We start from the raw sequence: 25,628 nt of genomic DNA on the forward strand, positions 1-25,628 counted from the left end.
CCCTTCCCTGTTCTTTTTGTTCTGAAAGAAAAAGTCTACTTATATCTTCATTCTTCCAATCCTAATTTTAGAATTAGTATATCAAATTCCTTAGAAAAACTTTGCTGAATCACTGACTAGAAATAGAGTGTATAGATTACTTTGGGAAAAACTGATACCTAAAAAATACTGAGTCTTCTTAGCTATGAATGCAGTTTATCTCTTCATTTATTCAGATCTCCTTCTTACATGCTCCTTTTCAAGTTTGAGTAACATATCTATGAAGACTATGTATTTGTATTAGATTTATTCCTTGCTACTTCCTAGGTTTGTATTTTTTTTGGTAGTAAAATGAGTTTCTATATTTGCATACTTAGCGTTGAGACACCCACACTGATCTTGTGTCCCGAGACCTGTTCAGCTCTCAGTCCTCTTGGAGTCACATCATAAATGATCACTTTTGCTCGAATGGCAATTGCGTGTCTCCTTCTAATCTTACTGTGTCTCATGCGCATCTTGTGTAACTGCAGGAGTGTCAGGACATTGTGGGACAGTAGGAAGACAGCGGCATCCTTCCCTTGGTCCTGACCTTCATTCAGTGAATATTCAGTGAATATTTACTGAATTCTTTCCACATGCCAGCTCCTGGGGATGTAGCAGAATAACATGAAGTCCCTGCCCTCATGGAGCTTACATTCCTTATGGGGAGAGACAGAAAATAACCCCAGTGTGCAGGATGGTCAGACATGCAACAGAAAACAAAGCCCAGTAAGAGCAGGATGCAGTGCTGCATGGCTGGGGCAGTGTTGCTGTCCCCCAGAGTGTGGTCAGGGAAGGCCTCCCAGATAAGGCGACCTTGGAGCAGAAGCCAGAAGGAAGGAAGAGAGAAGCGGTCTTAGAACTCTGAAGATCAGAGAACTCCAGTGGTGAGCAAGAGCTTGACCTGTTCCAGGCTTGGGGAAGGCCGCCAGTATAGCTGCAGGAGTGAGAAGGGGGGAGATGGGGGATGAAGTTGGTGTGGCGGAGCCCCAGATCACAGAGGGCCTCAGAATAAAGGCTTGGCTTTGACTGCCCAGAAGAGAACACGCTGGAGAATTCTGAGCCCTGCAATGTGACATTCTTTTTTACAGGATTAATCTAGTTTCTCTGTTCAAAAGAGAGTGGGGGGAGGGGTGCAAGGGGAAGCTGGAAGATGACTTAGGAGGAAGTAACAGGATCTGGGGAAGAGAAGATGGAGACTGTAGATTGTTTAAGGGAGGGGTGAGATTCTGGGTGTATCTGCAAGGTAGAGCAGGATTTCCTGACAGGGTTGGATATAGACTTAAGAGTGAAAGGAGTCAAAAAAGATTTGGTGTTGTGAGTCACAGAAAGGATGGAGCTGCCCCTGCAATAGGAAAGACTAGTGTAGATATCGGGAGAAAAGTCAGGAGTTTGGTTTTGAACACTATCAAATTACGTATCAAAGTGGAGATGTCAAGCAGGCAGGTGGATACATGAGTCTGGTCTCCCCAGGTCTCTGGGTTGGAGATCATATTTGAAAGCCATCCAAGTACAGACTTAAGGTCAAAAATGAGACGAGAACTCTCAAGAGAGAATCAACTGTGTCAGATGCTTTTCTGATGGGCACAGCAGGGCAGATTTAGGAATGTGAGGTCATCACAGGCTTCAAGAGCTGGTCTGCTTTGGAGGTGGTGGAGTGCCGAGGGGAGGACAGCCTGACTGAAGAAGGATTAAGAGAAAATAGAATAACTGGGAGACCACAAGTACAGATGACTCCATTGATGAAGTTTTCTGTTCAGGGAGCAGAGAAATGAAGGGAGCGAAGGGTCAAAGGGGAGGGCTCGGATTTTTCTGTTGTTCTTTTTATGTTTAAATGGAGTGTTACAGGCACATTTCTATATTGTTGAGAATGACTGCAGGAAAAAGGAAATTCATTATGCTGGAGAGAAAGGGGATAACTGTTGGATGACATTCTTAGGTGGGCGAGAGGGAACTGAACTAGTAGAGAACACACAGTTCCTCCAGAGTGACAGGAGGAAGCTGTGTTCGGGGAACCCTGCAGTGGGGGAGCAGAGTTACCAACACAGACTGAGAAGGTCAGAGGGGAATCAGGAGGTTGGGGAGCATCTGAAATGGTCATGGAGGAGAGCGAAGGAACCACATGCCAGATGAGGCTGTAGAGGGAGATCTGAGTGGGGATGTTAATCCAGAAGACGGGCTCCTTTTTATTTTGTTGTCAGCGTAATTGTGTTGTATTAGGGGATGTGTATCATGCACTTAAAATTGTTTTTTTTTTTAATTTTGGTTGTTCTGGGTCTTGGTGCTTTGTGAGGGCTTTTTCTCTAGTTGCTGTGGGGGTGCGGGGGGCTACTCTTGGTTGCAGTTCGTGGGCTTCTCGCTTCAGGGGCTTCTTCTGTTGCGGAGCACAGGCTCTGGGGCATGGGCCTTAGCACTTGCAGCTCAAGGGCTCAGTAGTTGCGGCTCCTGGGCTCTGAGCAAGGGCTCAGTGGTTGTGGCCCATGGGCTTTAGTTGCCCCCGAGGCATGTGGAATCTTCCCAGACCAGGGATCGGACCTGTGTCCCCTGCATTGGCAGGTGGACTCCTATCCACTGTACCATGAGGGAAGTCTAGCACTTTCTATAAAATGGTGAGTTGGTCCATTTCTCCTTAAAGTTTTGTCACATTTTGCTTTATGTTATTTTGAAGATATCTTAGATGTTTGCTTTATGTTATTTTGAAGATATCTTAGATGTACGAAGCTCAGGATGTAATAATATCCCTGGTGAATGTTTAGTGATTCATTCTATTTTTCCAGATGCCTAATTGTGTTTTGCCTCAAAGTCTTTGTTGTAAAGTGTTGAGAGTATTGCTGTACCAGCTTTCCTCGGTTAGTGTTCATCTGCCACACAGCTTTCAGTCCTTTCAACTTTTCACTCGTCTTATACGCATATACCCGAGTTTGGTAATCTGTTCAGTCTGTTGATTTTTATTTCAAAAGTAGAAAATGTCACCCATTTACAATGGGATTGCTCCTTTTTGGATTTATCCTTACCATGTTATTTTGTGCTCTTCATTCTACTTTTTAGAGGTTTCTTTTTTTCCCTTTCTTTTCTTGCCTTCTTTTGCATTAACACACCTCTCTCTCTCCATTCCCATTGCTATTTTGAGGCTGTGTTTTAATTTGGATTCAGTTCAGTTCAGTCCCGCAGTCGTATCCGACTCTTTGCGACCCCATGAATCGCAGCATGCCAGGCCTCCCTGTCCATCACCAACTCCCAGAGTTCACTCAGACTCATGTCCATCGAGTCAGTGATGCCATCCAGCCATCTCATCCTCTGTCATCCCCTTCTCCTCCTGCCCCCAATTCCTCCCAGCATCAGAGTCTTTTCCAATGAGGTCTGCCTATAAATAACATTTAAAAAGGAAAGAAAAGGTGGTTTGAACAAGACTTTATTTCTCTCACATTCAGGAATGTCTGCAATAGTAATGCTGTAGCCCCAGGCTTTCTTCTTTAGGTTCGATGTCATAATTGGCTTCCATTCATGAGATCTTCTCATCTTTCCCAATGGCTGCTGGATTCCAGAACCCCGAGAGCATTCCAGCTGCAAAGGAACCAGTAGCAAAATAGAACAAGCCAGCCCCACCTACCACTCCCACTTCTATCCCTTTGACCAGACTTCTCATAGCTTGTCGCAAGGGTAGCCTGGGAAATGCCTGAGTCTGGGCAGCCATGTATGTGCCCAGTTAAAACTACAGGTCCCCCCCAGAGTACTTGTTTTCAAACGTCTGTGCCGCGCTTGCTGGACAGAGTGTGCATATTAGAGATAGGACATCATACTAACAGCAGAAGTCGTTATTCAACCCTGGTACTGATGTAACTTATTCTATGACTTTGCATACCATGTCTCATATTTTCCGTTTGACAGTACTTTGTCCTAGAAAATCCAGTCTGCCTGAGAAATTCCTGTGTTTTATTTCATCTGAATAAAGTTGCTGTTTCAAACAAAATAAAGAAAAGGCTCTACTTCTGAGGGAGAAGGAGAGACAAATGCTAGGACAACTAGCCATAACCACCATAGAAGTTATGCACCGTATTTCTGTTCCTTTAACACTTAAAATTGTAAAAGCAAGTTATTCAACATTTTTACCTTTCTCCCAAACAACACAAAAGCCTTAACATATAATTTATCTAATTGTTTTCTTATGATTTAAAAGCGCACACATTATCATTATATAATTTCAATTATCTAAATGTGTGTATATATAATAACTCCCATGTGTTTATCATTTTCTTTGTTCATAATTCCTTATCTCAGATCTTCCTTCCTGGATCATTTTCTTCTTTACTGAGTTCATCCTTTAGAACTGTCTTTTTTTGGCTGTGCTGGGTCTGGGTTGCGTCACATGGGCTGTCTTCGTTGCAGCGTATCAGCTTTCTCTAGTTGGGGTCTGCAGGCCTCTCTAGTTGCCCACAGCATGTGGGATCTTAGTTCTCTGACCAGAGGATCAAACTAGTGTCCCCTGCATTGGAAGGTTGATTCTTAACCATTGGGCCACTAGGTAAGTCCCTAGAATTGTCTTTAGTGAGAACCTGGAGAACTGGCATTAACCCTGTTTTGATTTATCTGAAAACCTTTATTTTTGCTCTCATTCTTATTAACCTTCATTTTTATTGTGAAATACACATGCAAACAGTAGACAGAATAAAGAAAAATTTAGAACACTCCTTTTCTCACCACCTAGTTTACAAAATGGAATATTACCAGGATCTTTGGACCTGGTGATAGATCACCTTCTTTCTGCCATAGCAGTAAGCACTATCCTGATTCTGTGTTAGTTATGCCCTTGCTTTTCTTTATACTTGTACCACATATATGTGTGACCCTAAGGAACATACTGTTTAGTTTTGCCTGTTTTCAAAATTTACATTCATAGAAGCTGGGTGTCTGAATTCTTCTGAAGCTTGCCTTTTTGGTTCAGCCTGGTTTGTGAGATTCATCCATGTTAATGCATGTACGTGTAGTTCATTCTTTCCATTGACATGCAGCATTCCACCGTATGAACATGTTGCTTATCCATTCCACTGATGAGCATTTGAATTGCTTCTACTTTTTGATTGTGAGCAGTGTTTTTATAATAGTATTAAAATGTAATTTATATATCATAAAATTCACCCCTTGAAAGTATACAATTTAGCGGTTTTTAGTATATCCAGAGTTGTGTGACCATCACTGCTACCTAATTTTAAAACATTTTCCTTACCCCAAAAGAAACCTTGTACCCATTCAGCCATCACTCTAGGAAATGGCAACCCACTCCAGTATTCTTCCTGGGAAATCCCAGGGACAGAGGAGCCTGGCAGGCTGCAGGCCATGGGGTCACAAAGAGTCAGACACGACTGAGCAACTGAGCACAAGCACTACAACGTGCATCTGCTTCATTCGCTATAGATCCGCCCGTTCTGAACATTTCACACGCATGGAATCATACGCGACATTTCACACGCATGGAATCATACGCGATGTGTTCTTTCATGTCTGGATTCACTCTGCCTAGTGTTCTTGAAGTTTATTCATGTTATAGCATGTGTCAGCACTGCACTCCTTTCTATTGCTGAACAGTATTCCATCGTGTGGATATATTGCGTTTTGCTTATCCATTCATCAGTGGTTTCCGCTTTTTGGCTAGTAGGTATTCTTTGAAACACAAAAGTTTAATGGAGTCCAGTTGGTTTTTTTCATCTGTCGCTCGTGACTTGCTGTCAAGTCTACGAAGCTGTTGCTAATCCAGCCTTGTGAAGATTTACTCCTGTTTCCTTCTGAGAGTTTTATACCTTTAGTAATTACATTTAGGTCTGTGGTCCATTTTGAGTTAGTTTTTGTATGTGGTGTGAGGTGTTGGTCCACCCTCATTGTTTACACTCGGATATCTAGTTGTCCCAGCATTTATTAGCGAGACTCTTCTTTCTCAATTGAATAGTCTTCTATCTTTGTCAAAAACCAGCGGACTAAATGTAAAGGATTTATTTCTGGACTCAATTCTATTCCACTGCATTAATGGACATGTGTATACTTAGGCCAGTACCATACTGTCATGATTACTGTAGCTTTGAAATAAGTTTTGAAACTGGGAAGTGTGAATCCTCCAATTTTATTTTTCAAGCAAAAGAAGTTTATGGCTAGCTCTCATTTTCTCACTAAAGGAAGTTCTAAAGTTCATACTTCATTTTTCATTTCCATATGAATTTTAGGATCAGATTGTCAATTTCCTCAAAAAACAGGCAGATAGAATTTTATTTTGATAGGGATTGTGTTAAATCTGTAATTCAGTTTGACAGGTGTTGCCATCTTTTAAGTCTTCTGATCATGAACATAGGCTATCTTTATTTAAGTTTTTAAAATTTTCTTTCAGTACTGTTTCGCAGTTTTCAGTGGACAAGTCATATTTCTTTGTTAAGTTTATTCCTAAATATTTTATTCTGTCTGATGGTATTGTAAATGAAGTCTTTCTTCATTCCATTGTCAGCTGTTCATTGATACTATATAGACACAATTGATGTTTGTACATCAGTCTCGTATGCTGCAACCTCTCTGTTTTGGGGGGAATTCCTTAGGATTTTTTATATACATTATGTCCCCTACATATGAATGAGTTCCACTCCAAGAGCACATCTGTAAGTCGAGTTTGTTCATAAGTTTAACGAAGTTGGCCTCGGTATCCAACTAACACAATCATTTATATAGTACTGTACTGTAATATTATTTTCATGCAAATAATACATAAAAAACAAGTACAGAAGTAAAGAAAACATTTTTAATGTTACACTACAGTACCTTGAAGAGTCAGGCAGTACAGTGCAAGAGCTAGCATCCAGGGGCCGGCACTAACAGGCAGGAAGCGTCACTGACTAGAGGAGGGAGAGGCGGTGGGAGACAGCGCGGCTGAGCGACGTCGGCACGGGGAGATGGGCAGGCTGCAGTTGCACCCAGCCTGACCCTGATGGGACGCGTGTTCTCATCTTTGAAAGTTCACAACTTGAATGTTCGTACGAAGGAGACTTACTGTAAGTGAAAAGACAAATTCCTCCAACCTGTTCTTCTTCAGGAATATCTTGGCATTGGCTCTTTGCTTTTTCCATGTACAATTTAGACTTGGCTTTTTAACTTCTATGTTGAGGTTCTGACTGGAATTATATAAAATCTGTACATCAGTTTGGTAGAAAATTGATGTTTATAAATGAGTCTTTTGTATCCAAGAACATGATTATGTCTCTCCATTTATGTAGGTCTTCTGTAGTGTCCTTCATTTAAATTTTATATTTTCCACACACAAGTTTTACATATTGTTTAAAGATTCGTTAGATTAGTATTTTAATTTTGGAAAGGTGTAAGTAGTATTTTTATTATTGTATTCTTTTTCTTTAGTTGATGAAATGCTCTTGCCCTTTTTATTGATCTTGTATCTAGAAATACTGCTGTATTCTTATTTGTAAATAAGGAATTGCTTTTAGCATTGTACCATTGCGTATGATGTTTACTACAGGTCTCTTATAAATACACTTATTCTGGTTAAGAAAATTGTTGAATTTAATGGAATTTTGTGTATCTATTTAGATAATCATATTTTTTCTAATCTGTAATGTGGTAAATTTATTGATAGATTTTTCTCCTTTCTTGTCTTATTTTTAGATTAATCAAATATTTATTTCCACTTTTCTCATGTTAGCTTATTGTTCTTTTAGCAGTTACTCTGTATCCTTGACTTGGTAAGACTAAATTAATACTTTTACCACTTCACAGATAATGCAAGGACCTTGATCATGTATACTATGGCTGTGAGATATTTCAGTTCTATAAATATGATCTCACTGCCCCAAGACATTATTGTTGTTTTATACAATCAATATTACCCACATAATTACTCTTTTCTTTCTGGTAACACTTCACTTCTTTATTTCTGTGGTTATGAGGATCACTTTCCTCTGCCCTAAGAACTCCCTTTAGTATTTATATTAATACAGTATTTGTCTTAAAATCTCTGTATTTTTCCCTTTTTTTGAACAGTATTTTTTGCTAAGTATAAAACTCTAGGTAGGTATTGATCTTCTTTCAGTACTTTTATTTATAAAAGTTATTATGTTCTGGTTTCCAGACTTTCTATTGGAAAGTCAGTCTTCCTGCTGCTTCTTTGAAGAATAGTTTTTTTCCCCTTTGCTTTTAAGATTTTTCTCTTGTATTTGAGTTTTATCCATTTTTACTAGGATACCCAGGTATGGTTTTCTTTGTGTTTTTCCAACTTGATGCTCACAGGGTTTCTTGAATCTTCAGCCTGAATAAATTTCATCAGTTTCAGAAAAGTCTTGGCCATCATTTCCTCAGATCTCTGCTCCATTTTATTTCTTCTCTCCTTGTGGACTCCAGTTACACATATTTTAGACTGCCATGTCGTTTCTTCATTTTCTCTTCTGAATTTTCCTTCTTTTTTTTCCTCCTCTGGACCTCAATCTGGACATTTTCTGATGGATTATTTTATAGTTTAGCTGTAATTAATCTACAAAACTTATCTATTGCAATCAGTGGGCTTCCCTGATAGCTCAGTTGGTAAGGAATCCAGTGCAGTGCAATCCGCCTGCAATGCAGGAGACCTGGGTTCGATCCCTGGTTTGGGAAGATCTCCTGGAGAAGGCAATGGCTACCCACTCCAGTATACTGGCCTGGAGAATCCCATGGACTGTATAGTCCATGGGGTTGCAAAGAGTGGGACACGACTGAGAGACTTTCACTTTCACTGCAGTCAATTTCAGTATGTTTTTAGTTCTAGAATTACATTTTATTCTTTTTGCTAGATTTCTGGTTCTTGGCTGAAATTCCCCATCATATCATATATTTTCTTGGACGAACTCAGTCATTTTACAGCCCTTGTCCAGCGCTTCTAGTACCTGTATCCCCTGCGGGTCTTTTACTTTTTTCTGATTTTTCTCTTTTGCTGTGCAGTCATTTGGTCCTACCTCCTGGCATGTTTGGTAATTTTTCTAAATTTTTATTTTTCATTTACTGGCTGTTCTGGGTCTTTGTTGCCGCATGGGATTTTCTCTAGTTGTGGCGCACAGGCTTCTCATTGCAGTGGCTTCTCTTGTTGCGGAGCACAGGTTCTAGGGTGCTCAGGCTTCAGAGGTTGCAGCTTCTGGCTCTAGAGCACAGGCTCAATAGTTGTGGAGGCTCACAGGCTTAGCTGTTGCACAGCATGTGGGATCCCCCTGGATCAGGGATTGAACCTGCGTCTCCTGCATTGGCAGCGGATTCTTTACCACTGAGCCACGAGGGAATCCCCATGCTTGGTAATTCTTATTCAACACCAGAAACTGTATATGAAAACTACAGAAATAACTTGAGACTCGGGATGATTTTTTTTTTTTTTTTTAAGAATGATTTTCTATTCTTCAAGAATGGATTTACTCTTACAGACAATAGCATAGGGCGAAACCAACTTAATCCAATATGAGATTCAGCTGATTCAGAGCTGGGTTTTGTGACAGCTTGGGGTATTTCCAAGCCCCTCCTTCTTGGCAGACACTGAGCTCCAATTTTTGTCTTGCCCCCATCTTAAGACGGCTGGAAGCTTTGCTCAACTTAAGGTGCTTTCCCCCAAGTCCTGTCTGCCTTGTAGCTCCGAATTCCGGTTTTGGTCTGTCTCCCTGTCCCTGTGGAACTACCACAAGCTCTGCCCAGCTTCTGAGACTCTCAGCCACCACTTCGTCTTCGGAGCACTCAGCTTTTTGCTGCCTATAAACTTGGGAGGCGCCTTGGGATAACAGACTATCAGACTCACCTGGTTATAGTTTCCCTTCTCACTAAAACCTTAGCCTCTCAAATTCTGGCTGCTTTGGTAATTTTTTAATGCCTTGAAAGAGATATTTTGTTGTTTCGAGTATCTTATTTAGTTTTTTTTTTAAGTTCAGTTTATCTGATAGTAATTGGTTTTTCATAGCCAGAATCAGAAGTTATTAGAATTTTCTAATATTGAATCTGTCTTATAGTACCAGAATAAACCCAGCTGAGTTATATTACTTTAGTACATTGTTGCACTTTTGTTAATATCTGATTTAATAATTTTGCCTTTATTCTTGATAATTTGGCTGGTAGTTTTCCCTTCTCATCCGTGTCTTATTTTAGTACCAAGGTTCTCTAAGCATAAAATGAGATGGGGTGGTTCTTCTAGTCATAGCCTAAGTCATGATCACTCTGAAGAAATTTCTTTTCTTCCATTTCCTCTGTCCTTTTAGAACTCTGACGGATGTATGTTAAGTTTCCCTCTCTCTTCCATGTCTCTCAGTCAGTATCAGTTCAGTTGCTCAGTCGTGTCCAACTCTTTGTGACCCCATGGACTGCGGCATGGCAGGCCTCGCTGTCTAACACCAACCCCTGGAGTCCACCCAAACCCATGTCCATCTCATTGGTGATGCCATCCAACCATCTCATCCTCTCATCCCCTTCTCCTCCCGCCTTCAATCTTTCCCAGCATCAGGGTCTTTTCCAATGAGTCAGTTCTTTGCATCAGGTGGCCAGAGTATTGGAGCTTCAGCTTCAGTCCTTCCAATGAATATTCAGGACTGACTTCTTTTAGGATTGACTGGTTGGATCTCCTTGCAGTCCAAGGGACTCTCAAGAGTCTTCTCAACACCACAGTTCAAAAGCATCAATTCTTTGGCACTCTCAGTCACTTTCTTTTAAATAGTCTCTTCATTATAATATACCTACTTGCTTCTTTTTTTTTTTTTAAGTATTTATTTTATTTTGCTGCACCAGGTCTGGGTTGCCACATGTGGGATCCAGCTCCCTGACCAGGGATCAAGTCCAAGCCCCTGCATTGGGAGCACAGAGTCTTGGCCACTGGAACTACCAGAGAAGTCCTCTAGTTGCTTCTTCTATTTCTTAAAAAAATAAGGTACCTAAGTGCAGTCTTATGATGAGGAATTCTTCAAAAGGGACTTCTTTTATTCCCATTCTACTTTAGACCAAGCCAGGTACATACACCCACTGCTGCTGCTGCTGCTGCTGCTGCTAAGTCGCTTCAGTCATGTCTGACTCTGTGTGACCCCATGGACAGCAGCCCACCAGGCTCCCTCGTCCCTGGGATTCTCCAGGCAAGAACACTGGAGTGGGTTGCCATTGCCTTCTCCAATGCATGAAAGTGAAAAGTGAAAGTGAAGACGCTCAGTCGTGTCTGACTCTTAGCGACCCCATGGACTGCAGCCAACCAGGCTCCTCCGTCCACGGCATGTTCCAGGCAAGAGTACCGGAGTGGGGTGCCATTGCCTTCTCCAACATACACCCACTACCTGCAGTTATTCCTGGCAGCTTTAAGATGTCCATCTAGCAGTGTAAGGGTTTTACACCGGGAGCTTTTCCACTCCTGTCCCCTCATCCTTACTGGTTTTCATTACAGTTTATTCTTTGTGCTGTGACCATCATGACCCTGGTTTCTGTGATGCCTGATTTTTCTCTTGCAGTAGTTCCAGAGCTCATGTCTTACCTCCTTCCATGCTCTTAAATCTCTTTTCAGAGCACCTCAATCTCTGCTTTGAACTACCGTTTAAATATCTGTGGCTACATGTCACACTTCTCATCTGTTCTCTGGCAACAACTTCCTGGTAAACGCTTATCTGCCGTTTGCTGCTCCTATACTATGTTGAGCTCCTGCATGGGCTCCTTTGTAAACTAATTTCTAAATGAGGTGAAATTCCTCCTAGATAAGCTGTTTTAAGTAGACTATTATGGGGGAGGAGGCAGGAGGGTGTCCCAGGCTGGCAGGAGCTCCTCAGCATGGCGACGGGTGCAGTGCGTCCTTCAGCCTGGTCTTCTCTCCAGGACACCAGAGGGCAGTTACCAGGCAGTGTTGTCGCCCCCTGCCCCCCACCCTCGGTGCTGAATCAGGTTCAGGGAAGCTCCTGTTGCAGTCCACACCCCTTTTTATTTCAAACAAGAGATTATTGGTTCTCCTCTCAAGTTATGCTACTTTTAAGAACTCAAAACTGTCACCTTTATCTGAGCCCTTCAACTGCAAGAACCCCCTGTGTGGCTGTCGCTGCACATTGACACTTCCTCATACACCGTGCTCTGGAGCTCCACCAGGAGACTGTGCGTTTACCGTGCTCCAGAGCTCCATCAGGAGACAGCGTTTACCGTGCTCTGGAGCTCCGTCAGGAGACAGCGTTTACCGTGCTCTGGAGCTCCATCAGGAGACAGTGTGTGTTTTGATTTATGTACTGTTTTGCTTTTCAGTGATTTCTAAGGGGGTTAGGAGATAGTATTGTCTTCCTGTTACTTTATTATTTTGATGACATACTTTATTATTTTGATGACATACAACATAATTAATTTTTTTACTTTAGAAAAAAAAAATATTTGCGTCAGGCCCCAGTTGTGGCCTGGGGGAGCTTTCACTGCAGTACACAGGCTCTTTGTTGCAGCCTGTAGGCTTCTCTTTCGTTGTGGCGTGTGGCTCGTGGGATCTTAGTTCCCTGACCAAGGATCAAATGCGCACCCCCTGCATTGGAAGTGTGGAGTCTTAACCACTGTACACCAGGAAAGTCTCCCCTGCCACTTTAAAAACAGAAATCGCACTAAAAGACTTCAGTCTGGTATTCCTGGGCTGAACACTTCATGGTTAACGCTGCTCTTTGCTCTTAAGGCTTGTGTGTTCCTAATGCAAGTGGCCCATTCTTGTCGTGTCCTATCTTTTCTCAGGGCTCCTGAAATTAGCTGTGTCATTTTCTGTGTGTGTTTACTCTCAGGAAGAATTTGAATATATATAACAGGGGTTATCTTTTCCTTGAAGGTTTTGTAAAACCTCACCTATAAAACTATATAGGCCTGGTTCCTTTTTCTAGAGAAAATTTTTAACTCCTGCTTCAGTTATTTTAAACAATTATTGGTCTAGTCAGATTTTCTATTTCCTGTTGAGCCTATAGTAGTAATTTGTTTCCCTGAAAAGTTTTTTTCCATTTAAACTCAGTTTTCCGATTTATTGCTATGAAATATCCTTAGCAACTAGTGGGTTAATTACTGTGTAAATAAAATGAAGACTGGCTGCCATCACCACATGATGACTGGTATCCTGAGGTGGTGGGGAGGGAGGTGAAACCAGACCTTGTGCTCTGCTCAGCCTTTCTCCCCCTTCTCTCTCAGTCTTAGGGAAAGTCCTCAGTGCTGTGGGCAGTGCCCAGCTACTGATGTCGCAGAAATTCCAGCAGTTCCGGGGCCTCTGTGAGCAAAACTTGGTAAGTGTGACTCTTCTTCCTCCACAGTGGGGGCTGGGTTAGCCTCCGAGCCGCTGTGGCCTCCTCCCTGACATGGCGAAGGCCCTGCCCCCTCAGCCATCGGAAGGATGACACTGCACGTGTCGGTGCCCCCACCAGAAAAGGGCCGGGGTGCTCCTTTCAGGTCTTTAACACCTTCTGAAATAGAAACGTGAGCTCTGTGTAAAAACAGTCAGTCAAGGTAAGAACTAAAGAAATAACCACCGTTAGGCTTGGCGGGTCTCCCTTCTCCGTCACCCTCACCTGTCGGGCAGCAGCTCTTCCTGTGGGGAGCCTCTTTCCGTCTGGCCAGGGCTGGGGCACAACGGCCAGTGTTTGTCTCTAGGACCAGTAGGGGTTTGGGGGTTCACTGAGGAAGTCATGAGGAGTGTGTTGGCTGAGAACAGAATGATGGGAGGGCACCCCCATGGGTCTGTAATCACACCAACCTGGGAGTGATGCTGCCTCCTCCCTATGAGACCAGATGAGTCGCCTGCCAGCCACACAGTAGGCCCCGAGGGCCTTCCTTACCAGAGCCCGGCAGAGGTGGCAAAGGCTTCATTACCATGTGCATGAGAACGCACACAGGGCCAGGAGACCATACTTGGGATGGGGTGCAAGACAAACCCCCCTGCCCTGCTGGCCCCACTGACCCACCTCTGTCCCACAGAACCCTGATGCCAACCCACGTCCAACTGCCCAGGACCTGGCAGGGTTCTGGGACCTGCTCCAGCTGTCCATCGAGGACATCAGCATGAAGTTTGATGAACTCTACCACCTCAAGGCCAACAGCTGGCAGCTGGTGGAGACCCCCGAGAAGAGGAAGGTGAGCATGGAGCAGTGCGGAGGGGAAGTCCAGGGACAAATTCCTGGTCGGCAATAACGCTGCCCACATCGGTCAGTGCTGCTTGGCTCCCTTCTCCGTGTGTCGTCTCTGAGCTGGGGGCTCACGTCCATCAGTGTGTGGGGTCCATGCTCGGCGCTCGTCCAGCATGCCGCTGGTTCTGTGTAGTTGAGGCTGCCCCCGAAGCATGCCTTCCTGCCCTGCATGTTCGGAAAATGGGACTCCGGGAGACACATGCCCTCAGCCTGGAGCGCTAGTGTAGTCACAGCTGTTGGAACGTCAGAGGCAGAAAAATGGTCCTCCTCCTAGGACCACGCTGCCAGGAGTCCAGGGGTCTGGACCGGATTCTGCCTCCCAGGCCGGCCTCGTCCCTGAGGCCCGGGCTTCCATCTGTGAAACAGTGGTGCCCGGTGACCCCTTCGGTTATTGGGTACTGGACTGTGGCCCTTGTGAGTTCTGATCCCCTAGAATAGCACGTGCAATGTGATCTGGGAGTCGGAGGCCCTGAATTTAAATCCCATCTCTCGCTGTGTGATTCCTGCGTGAGTTTTGGGCTCTCAGTGGTTCCAAGCAGGGGTGGGAAGAGGTGGTCTGTCTGTCCCCTCCTCCTAGAACTCTAGGATTGTGAGCTTGCTGTTTGCTCCTCTGCCTCGTGCTCTTCCCACCATCATCGCTTCTTGTGGCTTCCTGGTTCCAAATGTGTGTTGCTTGTGCCCGATGCAGGGGAGCTGGGGTGGAGACTCCAGCTGCCAGCATATGGTGGGTGGTAGTGCCGCCACATACACGGTGGCGCCTTTATTTTATTTTTCTTCCCTCCTCACTGTCTCACTAAAGGAAGAGAAGAAAGCACCCCCTCCGGTCCCAAAGAAGCCAGCCAAATCGAAGCCGGCAGTGAGCCGCGACAAGGCCTCTGATGCTGGGGACAGGCAGCGGCAGGAGGCCCGCAAGAGACTCCTGGCGGCCAAGCGGGCGGCTTCCGTGCGGCAGAACTCAGCCACAGAGAGCGCGGACAGCATCGAGATTTATGTCCCTGAGGCCCAGACCCGGCTCTGAGACCAGGAAGCAAGCAGTTTTAAATCATTAAACAAAAAACCACAAACTAAATGCAAATGGAACAAAATTTTCTCAACCTTTAGTATGGTTATTCTGTCTAGAGACCCTGAGCCAACTTTCAAATTGACGCATCCAAGGGCTCACGATTTGGCTTCTTTGGGTCCCTCCAAGCTTTAGGTTATGGAGACTTCACACACACACAAAAATCAACAAAAACATGAAACTAGGAAACTTTTTTTTCTCCTCTTGCTGGCCACGGCGGACTAGATAGATGGACTTCGGCAACTCCCCGGCCCAGCCTCCAGACCACGGTCTTTTTACTCGTTCTGTCTAATGAGAGCTTAAACTAGCCTGTTTACAAGATGACCACAGCCCAGGGCCAGCCTTGGGCGCCTGCCATGCCCTTCGTTCTCCCGGCTACCCAGCTCTGACCGTGGAGTTCTCATCCTTACGTTTCTCTTTGCCCTTCAGAGCTCACACAGGGGTCACCATCCCGACGCTCGGCTTTCTGGTTCTCAGCCCTTTGTGTGGTTGAGCCTAGAGGACAGAGAGATGGACACGCGTCCCCTCCCCCCACCAAGTGCTCACACACAGTCACACACGCGCGTGCACACGATTGCAGGTTCCTCCCAGCAGAAGCGGCCCTCCCAACGCGCTGCAGCAGCCTCCGGTCTCACCTTTCCGAGACCGGGAGGAGGGCTGAGGTCTTGGGGGGTGGGGGGGGGGGCGGGGTGAGATAAAAACCACAGCTACCACACTCCAGACTCCCGCCTTTTTCTTCTCTCCAGCCCCTTCCTTCCTTCAGCAAAAATGTATGACTCAGAGTGACTTGCTGGGGCCACTCAGGAGAGGGCCCCTGTGCTCCAGGGGTGGTGTGCCCTGGCCGAGCCCGTGTACAGCGCCCGAGGGGCGGGCGGCCGTGTCTGTACGTACGTGTACATATGCACATAGGCCTTAGAGTGTATATTTACCAGTCGCCCCTCTGCTCACCCGTGCCCACCAGCGCCGCCGCGGGCTCTCGGGGCACCTGGCAGGAGGCGGGTGTGTGAATAGCATATATTTTTACATGTACTATATCTAGGTGTGTGTACAAGTGTGTGTAAAAATATATACCTTGTGTGTAAGCAGCCCTCCCCCCCCCTTTTTTTTTTGACTCTCGCCTGCCCCCCACCATGGGCCCATCTGCCCAGCCTCTGAGTTTTCTATTTTTTCACCCCAATCATCCTTCTCTCTCCCCAGCGCCACTCCCAGCCCCACTCCCAGGGTGTCATGAGCCCTGCGCTGCAATGGTCCAGGCCTGCAGGGTGAGGGGAGGGTGGGCAGGGGGCAGGGAGAAGGTGAGGCCGGCCCACAGCGAGCTCTGTGCACGAGGCTGCGCGCTCCAGTGGCCACGGCTATGGTATTGGGGCTGTCCTCTGTCCAGCACCCACCGCAGGGGGCCTGGGTGAACTGCGGGCCTGCTCTAGGGCCCATTCCAGCTTGGCCGCCGTCTGTGACCTTGGGCAAGTCACTTGACCTCTGTGTGCCTCAATTTCCTCCTCTGTAAAATGGGGACAGTCCCCGCCCCTCCCTACCTCACAGGCATGTTGTGAGAATAAATGAGGTAATGTGTACCAAGGGCTCATGGTGTTATTGCGGTGGGGTGGGCCAGGCTGGCATGAGGTGGGTGGAGTGGACACCCCAGGAGGCAGCCAGACCCCTCCCAGGTGGCAGGGGTCTCTTTGGAGACAGGTGGTCGAGGGCAAACTGCAATTCCAGCTAAAACACCAGCTCTGTGACGCTGGGCAAGAACACTAAGCTCTGGATTCCCTTATCTGGAAGCTGAGTGTGTAACATCTGCCTGACCAGCTTCCTTGAAGAAATAAAGGCTTAGGAAGTTGCTATATGGTGGGACTTCCCTTGTAGTCCAGTGGTTAACACTGCACGCTTCCAATGAGGGGCTGTGGCTTTGATCCCCAGTTGGGAACTAAAGTCCCACATGCCACGTGACACAGCTAAAAAATGTTGTTTAAAGAGTTGCTATACCAGAGCCAGGATGGGCCACCCTTGCTGACAGCTGGTGCCCACGCCAGACCCCGACCCTGCATGCACTTCACCCAGGATGGGGCACTCGGTACCCCCAATAGCCGTCTCCACCCAGACAGTTACATGCCCTGGATGCGCTTCCTGAGCACCCACCCTGCCAGGCCCATGGCCTGGCAGGTCACTCGCAGAGCTCACACTCCGGTGGGGGAGACACAGAGCGTGTCCCAAGGGAGCGCCAGCCCGTGGCAGACAGTAGAGAAGGCGCTGCGGCGCAGTGAGGTCATGGGAACCCTGAAGGCACTGCTCAGGCTGGCCTGGGCAGCAGCCTCTGGTCAGGGCAAGGGACAGGGGTGCTCACCGGCTTCGGGGGCGGGTGTGGCAATGGGGAGACCACGGGAAAGTGCATTCTAGGCAGAAGGAACAGGAAGTAATGATGTCTGGAGGTAAGAATATGTGTTATAGAAGGTTCCTGGATTAACACACCATTGTAAATACAACACTGTAAATCAATTCTACTTCCCAATAAACATTTTTAAAAAAGAAGGTTCTTGGACCCAACTAAGCTACAGATACCTGGTCTCCTCCCTTGGCCCAACCCAGCTGAGGTGCTGGTTGACCTCAGACCCAAGGGAACTAGCTTCCCAGGAACTTTGTTCGGGCTGCCCTGCCCTCCCCAGTGGGGCCGTCTGTGAGCTTATCTGAAGCCACTGGGCCGGACCCCCTTCCCGAGGAGCAGGGTGCCCTCATGTCTAGATCCTAGTAGTGGCGGCTGAGCATCCAGTGACCACGGCTGGCTCAGATTAACTCCTGGGGCTGCCTGGACCTAGCCCCACCCTGAGACATAGCCAAGAGTGACTTGAGGGTAAGTGAACAAGTTTCAGGTGGCCTGGGCACTGAGCTGGATGCTCAGAACCAGAAGCCTGGAGGAATATAGGAGCTGCTCCCACTGGCTCTGACCAATCAGCAGCCAAGCTTTATGCCAGCCCAGCCTCGGGGCACCGGGAGGACCCTCACCTCTTCAGAGCCTGAGTGTGTCTCTTGCAGCAGGAATGAGGCCTTGTGGGTCAGACCAGGGAGAGCCCTGCACACCCCGTGTCAGAGCATGAGCTGGGCGGGGGGGAGGGACACACCTGATGTGCTGAATCTGGGCCCCTGCTCCCAGCCCTCCTGGTGCAGCACAGGAGAGGCCTGCCTCCCCAGGCTGAAAGGAGCATTTCATGTCTTTACTCAGAATCGCCAACTGGCAAGATTTTGCCGTATTTGCATTGTTCCTTTCTGGGACACAAACATCTCCCTCACCTCAAGCATTTAAACAGAAGCTGCACACACCATGCTGGCTCACTCCAAACACACCAGGTGACGCCTAAGAACACGGACACTCCTTCCCACGTGAGCACGTGCCGTGTGCTGTATGCTCAGTCACTTCAGTCGTGTCCGATTCCTCGAGACCCCATGGACTGCAGCCTGCCAGACTCCTCTGTCCATGGTGATTCTCTAGGCAAGAATACTGGAGTGGGTTGCCATTGCCTGCTCCAGGGATCTTCCAGGTCCAGGGATCAAACCCACGTCTCCTGCATCTCCTGCACTGCAGCGGATTCTTTGCCACTAGCGCCACCTGGGAAGCCCAGTACCACTGTTACCCGCTTAATTTAACCACCGAGTGGCCCTCAGGCACCTCCCTTACCCAGGACAGCACTGAGGCCTTAACACCAGCTAAAGTGGGGGTCTCCAGACAGCCCGCAACAGCCTCCACGGCTCTTCCTTCATATCCAGCCAGGATCCAAAGCAGGACTGTTCACTGCTCTCACGTCATCGTGTCTCTTTACTCCCACTGAATCAAAAACAGTTTCCCCACTTTTTTTTTCATGACCCTGACATTTTTAAAATACCCAAGCATCTTGCAGAGTGTTACATAATTTGGATTTCTGTTTCCTCATGATGAGACTCAGATTGAACATGGCTTAGATGATGCCCCCTTCCTGCACTCTGTTCTATCAGGGAGGCTTTTCTCTCTTCACGGACAGGCAGCTTCCCAGGGGACCTGAGAATCCTTGGCGTCTGCGTTTCTAGAGCACAACCCTTGAGGGAACAGAAAGGGCCAAGCCCTCTGAGCCAGAGACCACGAGGACCCCAGATGAACAGAGATGAGAAGCTCCCATCACCACCAGCCCTGGAGCGGGGCTGATAAGAGAAATGTAAAGTGAAGTTGGGGGGATTCCCTGGTGCTCCAGTGGTTAAGAATCTGCCACGCAATGCAGGGGACGTGGGTGTGATCCCTGGTCAGGGAACTAAGATCCCACATGCCACTGAAGCCTGTACAACGAGGATCCTGCGTGCCATAACTGAGACCTGACGCAGCCAGATAAATATTTTTTAAAAATAAAATGAAGTAGGGCGTCTGCTACCCACCTGAATCTGGCTGATCTGAAAAATCAACGCAGTCCTCTGCCCTTTCCATATGGCAGCCAAGGGACTCCTTTGAAGCACCCCCTCCATTCCCTCAAAAGTCCCCCTCTGATCAGGACCCTTTGCACACTTCCCGGTACCAGTGGGAGAAAATCCAGCCTCCTCACCTTGGCCTTGGAGGCCTCTGCCCATCTTTCTAGGTGCACCGCCCATGGGAGCACATCCCTTGCCCTCTGCCTTCCAGCTAGCCAGCGTTTCTGCAGGGAAACCCTCCCAAAACACCTCAGCCAGGCCAGGCTGGTGCAAACCTCCTGCTCTACGTTCAGAGCGCAAGAGTGATGTCCTTTATTGCTGTCACCGGTGCTTAGATCTGTGAGATTACAAATAAATACAGTATCGGTCTCCCCCAGGGAGACAGATGGGCTCCCCGAGGGCAGGAATAGAGTGTTTTTTCACTGGTCTTGGTGCCTGGCATCAGGAAATATTTCTTAAATGAACGACTTTGTTGGGGAGCACAGGGGCGGGACTTTCCAAAGAAGGTAATATTTGAGCTGGGCTTTGAAGGATGAGCAGGACTTCTCCGGGCTGCGGCAGTGAAGGGCACAGCGAGCAGGGGCAGACAGGTAGGACTGTGCTGCTGCTCGGGGAAGGGGTGCACCGGACAAGCCTTGAATGCCAGGTTAAGTCCAAGAGCTTTTACCAGCTTTGAACAGAGCAAGATCATTTCCTTTCATAGAACCCAGTTTCCCTTAAGACACGCGCCCCCAGTCCCAGCCTCCATGGAGCCATGGGACTCTGGTGACCCAGTCAGCACCTGAGTTTGTCCCCAAAACAGGTCAGGGGACCCAGGCCTGGAGAAGTTCTGTGACCAAGAGGGGATGTGGGCCCTTGGAGCCCCTCAACTGCTAATGGCTTTAACTCCTATAGACTGACAACTCCTACATCTAAATCTACAACCTGAACCTTTCCTGAACTTTACACTTCCTACTCACCATCTCCACTTAGATGTCTAACAGGTAATCTCAAAGTTAACATGTCCACCAACTAGTAAATGGAAATGAGAAGGGTTAGAAAAATCACCATCTGGGGACTTTCCTGGTGGGTCAGTGACCTGGATTCAATCCCTGGTCCATGAGTTAAGATCCCACATGCCTCGGGGCCGCTGAGCCCATGGCTGCAACTACTGGGCCTGTGCTCTAGAGCCCGCGAGCCACGAGAGAAGCCACTGCAAAGCGAAGCCATGGCAATGAAAGGTCCTCGCGTTGCAACTAGAGGGTAGCCCCCACTTGCCACAACTGGAGAAAGGCCCGTGTACAGCAATGAAGACCCAGTACAGCCAAAAATAAGTAAATAAATAAAAAATTTAAAAATCCACAGAATAATCATGAGGAAGTACCAAGTAACTGACCCGGACTCTCCGAAAATGTTAGTCTGTGAAAGACACAGAAAAGCTCAGGGACAGATGGACTTCCCTGATGGTCCAGTGGTTAAGAATCCACCTGCCAATGCAGTAGACACAGGTTTGATCTCTGGTCCAGGAAGATTCCACATGCCATGAGGCAACTAGGTCCATGTGCCACAACCAGCCCGCTCACGCCCTAGAACCCGTGCTCTGCAACTAGAGAAGCCGCTGCAATGAGAAATCCGCGCACCGCAACTAGAGAACAGCCCCCGGCTCGCCACAACTGGAGAAAGCCTGCACAGAGCAACGAAGACCCAGCAGAGCCAAAACAAAGCTAACGGACAGATTAAAAACCTTGCAATCAATGCAGAAAAAAAAATTCGATAAAACTCAACACCCTTTCATGATAAAGAATGCATGACAAACCAGAACTTCTTCAAGCCGACCCTTGAGGAGGGAACATCCCCCCCGCCCCCCAAAATCCACATGTTTTATGGTGAAAGACTGAAAGCTTTCCCCTCAAGATCAGGAACAAAGATGAAGAGTTTCACTCTTGCCACTTCTATTCAACACTGCACAGTTGGTTCCAGCCAGGGCGTTTAGGCAAGAATGAGCTTCCGAATGAGTAAGTGAATGAACCAACGGATGGCATCCAAATTGGAAAGAAAGAAGTTAAACTACCTCTATCTGCAGATAACATGATCTCTCATATAGAAAATCCTGACAGGACTTCCCTGGTGGGCCGGTGGCTAAGATTCCGGGCTCCCAAGATAGGGGGCCCGGGTTCCACCTCTGGTTGAGAAAGTAAGACCCCACATACCGTGTGATGTGGCCAAAAAAGAACAAATTTACAAAGAATGAAGCACTGATACATGTTATAACATACATGGAATTTGAAAACATTATGCTAAGTGAAAGAAGCCACATATTATATCCATTTACATTTCCAGAGTAAACAAATCAAGAGACAGAAGGCAGATTAGTGTTTGCCAGGGGATGGGGGGAGGGGAGGAGAGGAGTGACTGCTGATGAGTATGCAGTTTCTTTGGGGGTGATGCTGGCTGGTAGAGAATCTGCCTGCAGTGTGGGAGACCTGGGTTCGATCCCTGGGTTGGGAAGATCCCCTGGAGAAGGGAAAGGCTATCCACTTCAGTATTCTGACCTGGAGAATTCCATGGACTGTATAGTTCATGGGGTCGCAAAGAGTCAGACACGACTGAGCGACTTTCACTTTCACTTTGGGGGTGATGAAATGTTCTGGAGTTACATGGTGGTGACGGATGTATAATTTGTGAGGTTTTTTTTTTTCAATTTTGTGAGTTTTAAAATTACTGAATTGTACCCTTGAAAAGAATGAATTTTATGGTACATAAATTATATAAGTTTTAAAAATGATCTTAAACAGAGAGGTCCATAGAATGGGAAAGCATTTTTGCAAATCACGTATCTGATAAGGGATTAGTATCCAGAATATATAGAGAACTCTTATAACTCAACAACAAAAAAAGCAAACAACCTGATGTTTTAAGAAGCTTTTTGGGTTGTTTTTTTTTTTTTTTTTGGCCGCACTGCACATCATATGGGACCTTGGTTCCCTGACCAAGGATCGAACCCAGGCCCACCCAGCAATGAAAGTGCTGAGTCCTAACCACTGGACCGCCAGGGAGTTCCCTAAATGGGCAAAGAATCTGAATAGACACTTCTCCAAAGAAGATACACAAGTGGTTGATAAGCACAAGAAAAGATGCTTAACATCAGTTATTGTGGAAAGACAAATCAAAACCACAATGAGACAGCACTTCCGGCTCATTAGGATGACTAGTTAGCAAAAAGAAAAAGAAAAAATAACAGAAAATGACAAGTGTTGGCAAGGATGTAGAGAAATTAGAATTAGTGAACTCTTGGTGGGAATGCAGAACGGTATAGCTATGATGGGAGACAGTATGGCATTCCCGCCCCCCAAATAAACAAACTGAAAACAGAGTCACCATGTAATCCTTCAATTTTGCTTCTGGATATATATCCTAAAAAAAAAAAAAATCAAAAGCAGGGACTCAAAAAGATACTTGTATTACACCCATATTAAGAGCAGTATTCTTCACAATAACCAAAAGACACAAATGTCCGTGGACATGAATGGAGAAGCAAGACTGTGGTCTTTCCACACAATGGAACAGTATTTAACCTTAAAAAGGAAGAAAATTCTGACATATGCTGCCAGATGGATGAACCCTGAAGAAACTACACCAAGTGAAATCAACCAGTCACAAAAGGACAAACACTATGTGATTCCATTTACATGAGTTTCCCAGAGGAGTCAAATTCACAGTCGGGACGGGAAGGGTGGTTGCCCAGCAGGTGAGGGAAAAGGACAGGCAATGGCTGTTTACTGGGCTACAGAATCTAAGCTGAGGAAGATGAAATGCTTCTGGAGATGGAGAGTGGTGACAGTTATACAATGATGTGAATGTACTTAATGCCACTATACACTCAAATTGGTTAAAATGGTAAATTCTGCTATTTTACCACACACACAAAATCACTGCAGATGGTTGACTGCAGCCATGAAATTAAAACACGCTTGCTCCTTAGAAGAAAAGTTATGACCAACCTAGACAGCATCTTAAAAAGCAGAGACATTACTTCGCCAACAAAGGTCCATCTAGTCAAAGTTATGGTTTTTCCAGTGGTCATGTATGGATGTGAGAGTTGGACTATAAAGAAAGCTGAGCACCAAAGAATTGATGCTTTTGAACTGTGGTCTTGGAAAAGACTCTTGAGAGTCTCTTGGACTGCAAGGAGATTCAACTAGTCCATCCTAAAGAAAATCAGTCCTGAATATTCATTGGAAGGGCTGATGCTGAAACTCCAATACTTTGGCCACCTAATGCAAACAACTGATTCATTTGAAAAGACCCTGATGCTGGGAAAGATTGAAGACAGGTGGAGAAGGGGACGACAGAGGATGAGATGGTTGGATGGCATCACCGACTCAATGGACATGAGTTTGAGTAAACTCCGGGAGCTGGTGATGGACAGGGAGGCCTGGCGTGCTGCAGTCCATGGGGTTGCAAAGAGTCGGACACGACTGAGCGACTGAACCGAACTGAACCCTCCCCCCCCGCCAAACACACACACACACAGAGGAGGATCAAAGAAATATGACAACCTTGGATTGGCTGTTGGACCAGAAAAATATTTTTTTGTAAAGAACATTATTGGGATAATTGGCAAAACTTGAATATGGACTGTTAGACAATAGTATTAAATTGATGTTAAAATGTTCCTGATTTTTACAAAGATATGTTACCAAGTCCAAGCTCATTCTGCTCGCCACATGACAGGCCTATGAATCCAAAAGAAGAGGTATTGAGGCAAGGAATATGACTTTATTTGGAAGCCAGCAGGCCGAGAAGATGGCAGATTAATGTCTCAAAATAACCATCTTTCTCAGGGGTCTGGATTCCAGGTTCTTTTGTAGAAACAAAAAGAGAAGGGGTGAGGAAGTAAAGTGAAAAGACAGAACAGAGAGGGAGAGGCTGCGGGAAGTAAAGTAAAAGGGCCATCAGTCTTGCAAAACATGTCTGGGAATGGCCAGCTGTGTTACAGGGGATGTGTTAATCTCTTCTTTTCACAGGTGGGCAGGGTCAGATTATCTCCTTGTGAACTGAACAAAGGCGCTTTAGTTTAACAGTCAGGCAGAGGAGCAGGGTCCTTTGAGGCAGGCCAGCACATATGATTATAATAACAGCAATGAAAAGCAAGTCATAGAAACAGTTCTACAAGAGTGCATGGGTACAATGTGGGGAATATAGCCAATATTTTATGGTAACTATGGTGGCTCAGACAGTAAAGCATCTGTCTACAATGCGGGAGACCTGGGTTCAAGCCCTGGGTTGGGAAGATCCTCTGGAGAAGGAAACGGCAACCCACTCCAGTACTATTGCCTGGAAAATCCCACGGACAGAGGAGCCTGATAGGCTACAGTCTATGGGGTCGCAAAGAGTCGGACACGACTGAGCAATTTCACTTTCATAAGTGGAATATAACCTTCAAAAATTGTGAACTATTAGATTGTATACCTATAACTTATATAATATGTACATCAACTATATTTCAATTTTTTACTTTTCCCTGGTTTTAATCATTACATTATGGATATGTAATACTTTCCTTCTTAGGAGATACTCACTGAGGTATTTCAGTGTAAAAGGGCTTGATCTGTGCAAGTTACTCTCAAATGGTTTGGGAGGAAAATTCACACACACACACACACACACACACACACAGAAGAGAATCTAAGAAAGCCAAATGCTAACAAGTACAGACTCTGGATGAAGGTATACAGGAACTCTCCGTATAGTTCTTATAACTTTATCCTAAATTTGAAACTATTTCAAAATAAAGTTTTTAAAATGTAGTAAGTTTTAAATATGTCCAAAACAGAACTTCTGATTCCTCACCAAACCTGCTCCTTCCATAGACTCAGCTTAGACAACGTCAGCTCTTTCCAGCTGCTCAGACTGAAACCGGTATTTGGTGTCACTTCCAGGGCTCTGAAGAGCTCCAGTACCATAGTTCTTTATGTCTCAGTGCAGAGAAGAATTCGGTGACAGCGGAG

At 46.1% G+C, this 25,628-nt stretch overlaps 1 protein-coding gene across 7 annotated transcripts in view; it reads left to right on the forward strand.

The window, feature by feature from the left end:
• The window catches only part of DLGAP4 (DLG associated protein 4), a 90,014-nt gene extending 73,227 nt beyond the window's left edge, over positions 1 to 16,787 (forward strand). For all 7 annotated transcript variants that reach the window (XM_070381673.1, XM_005896019.3, XM_070381677.1 and 4 more), the window contains 3 exons: positions 13,168 to 13,259; positions 13,948 to 14,103; positions 14,956 to 16,787. In XM_070381673.1, the coding sequence (XP_070237774.1) occupies positions 13,168 to 13,259; positions 13,948 to 14,103; positions 14,956 to 15,174 (467 nt within the window). In that variant the 3' untranslated portion in view covers positions 15,175 to 16,787. The remainder of the gene's footprint in view (positions 1 to 13,167; positions 13,260 to 13,947; positions 14,104 to 14,955) is intronic.
• Positions 16,788 to 25,628: the final 8,841 nt, after the last annotated feature.

Source organism: Bos mutus, chromosome 13, assembly GCF_027580195.1.
Source record: "Bos mutus isolate GX-2022 chromosome 13, NWIPB_WYAK_1.1, whole genome shotgun sequence".
Lineage (NCBI taxonomy): Eukaryota > Metazoa > Chordata > Mammalia > Artiodactyla > Bovidae > Bos > Bos mutus.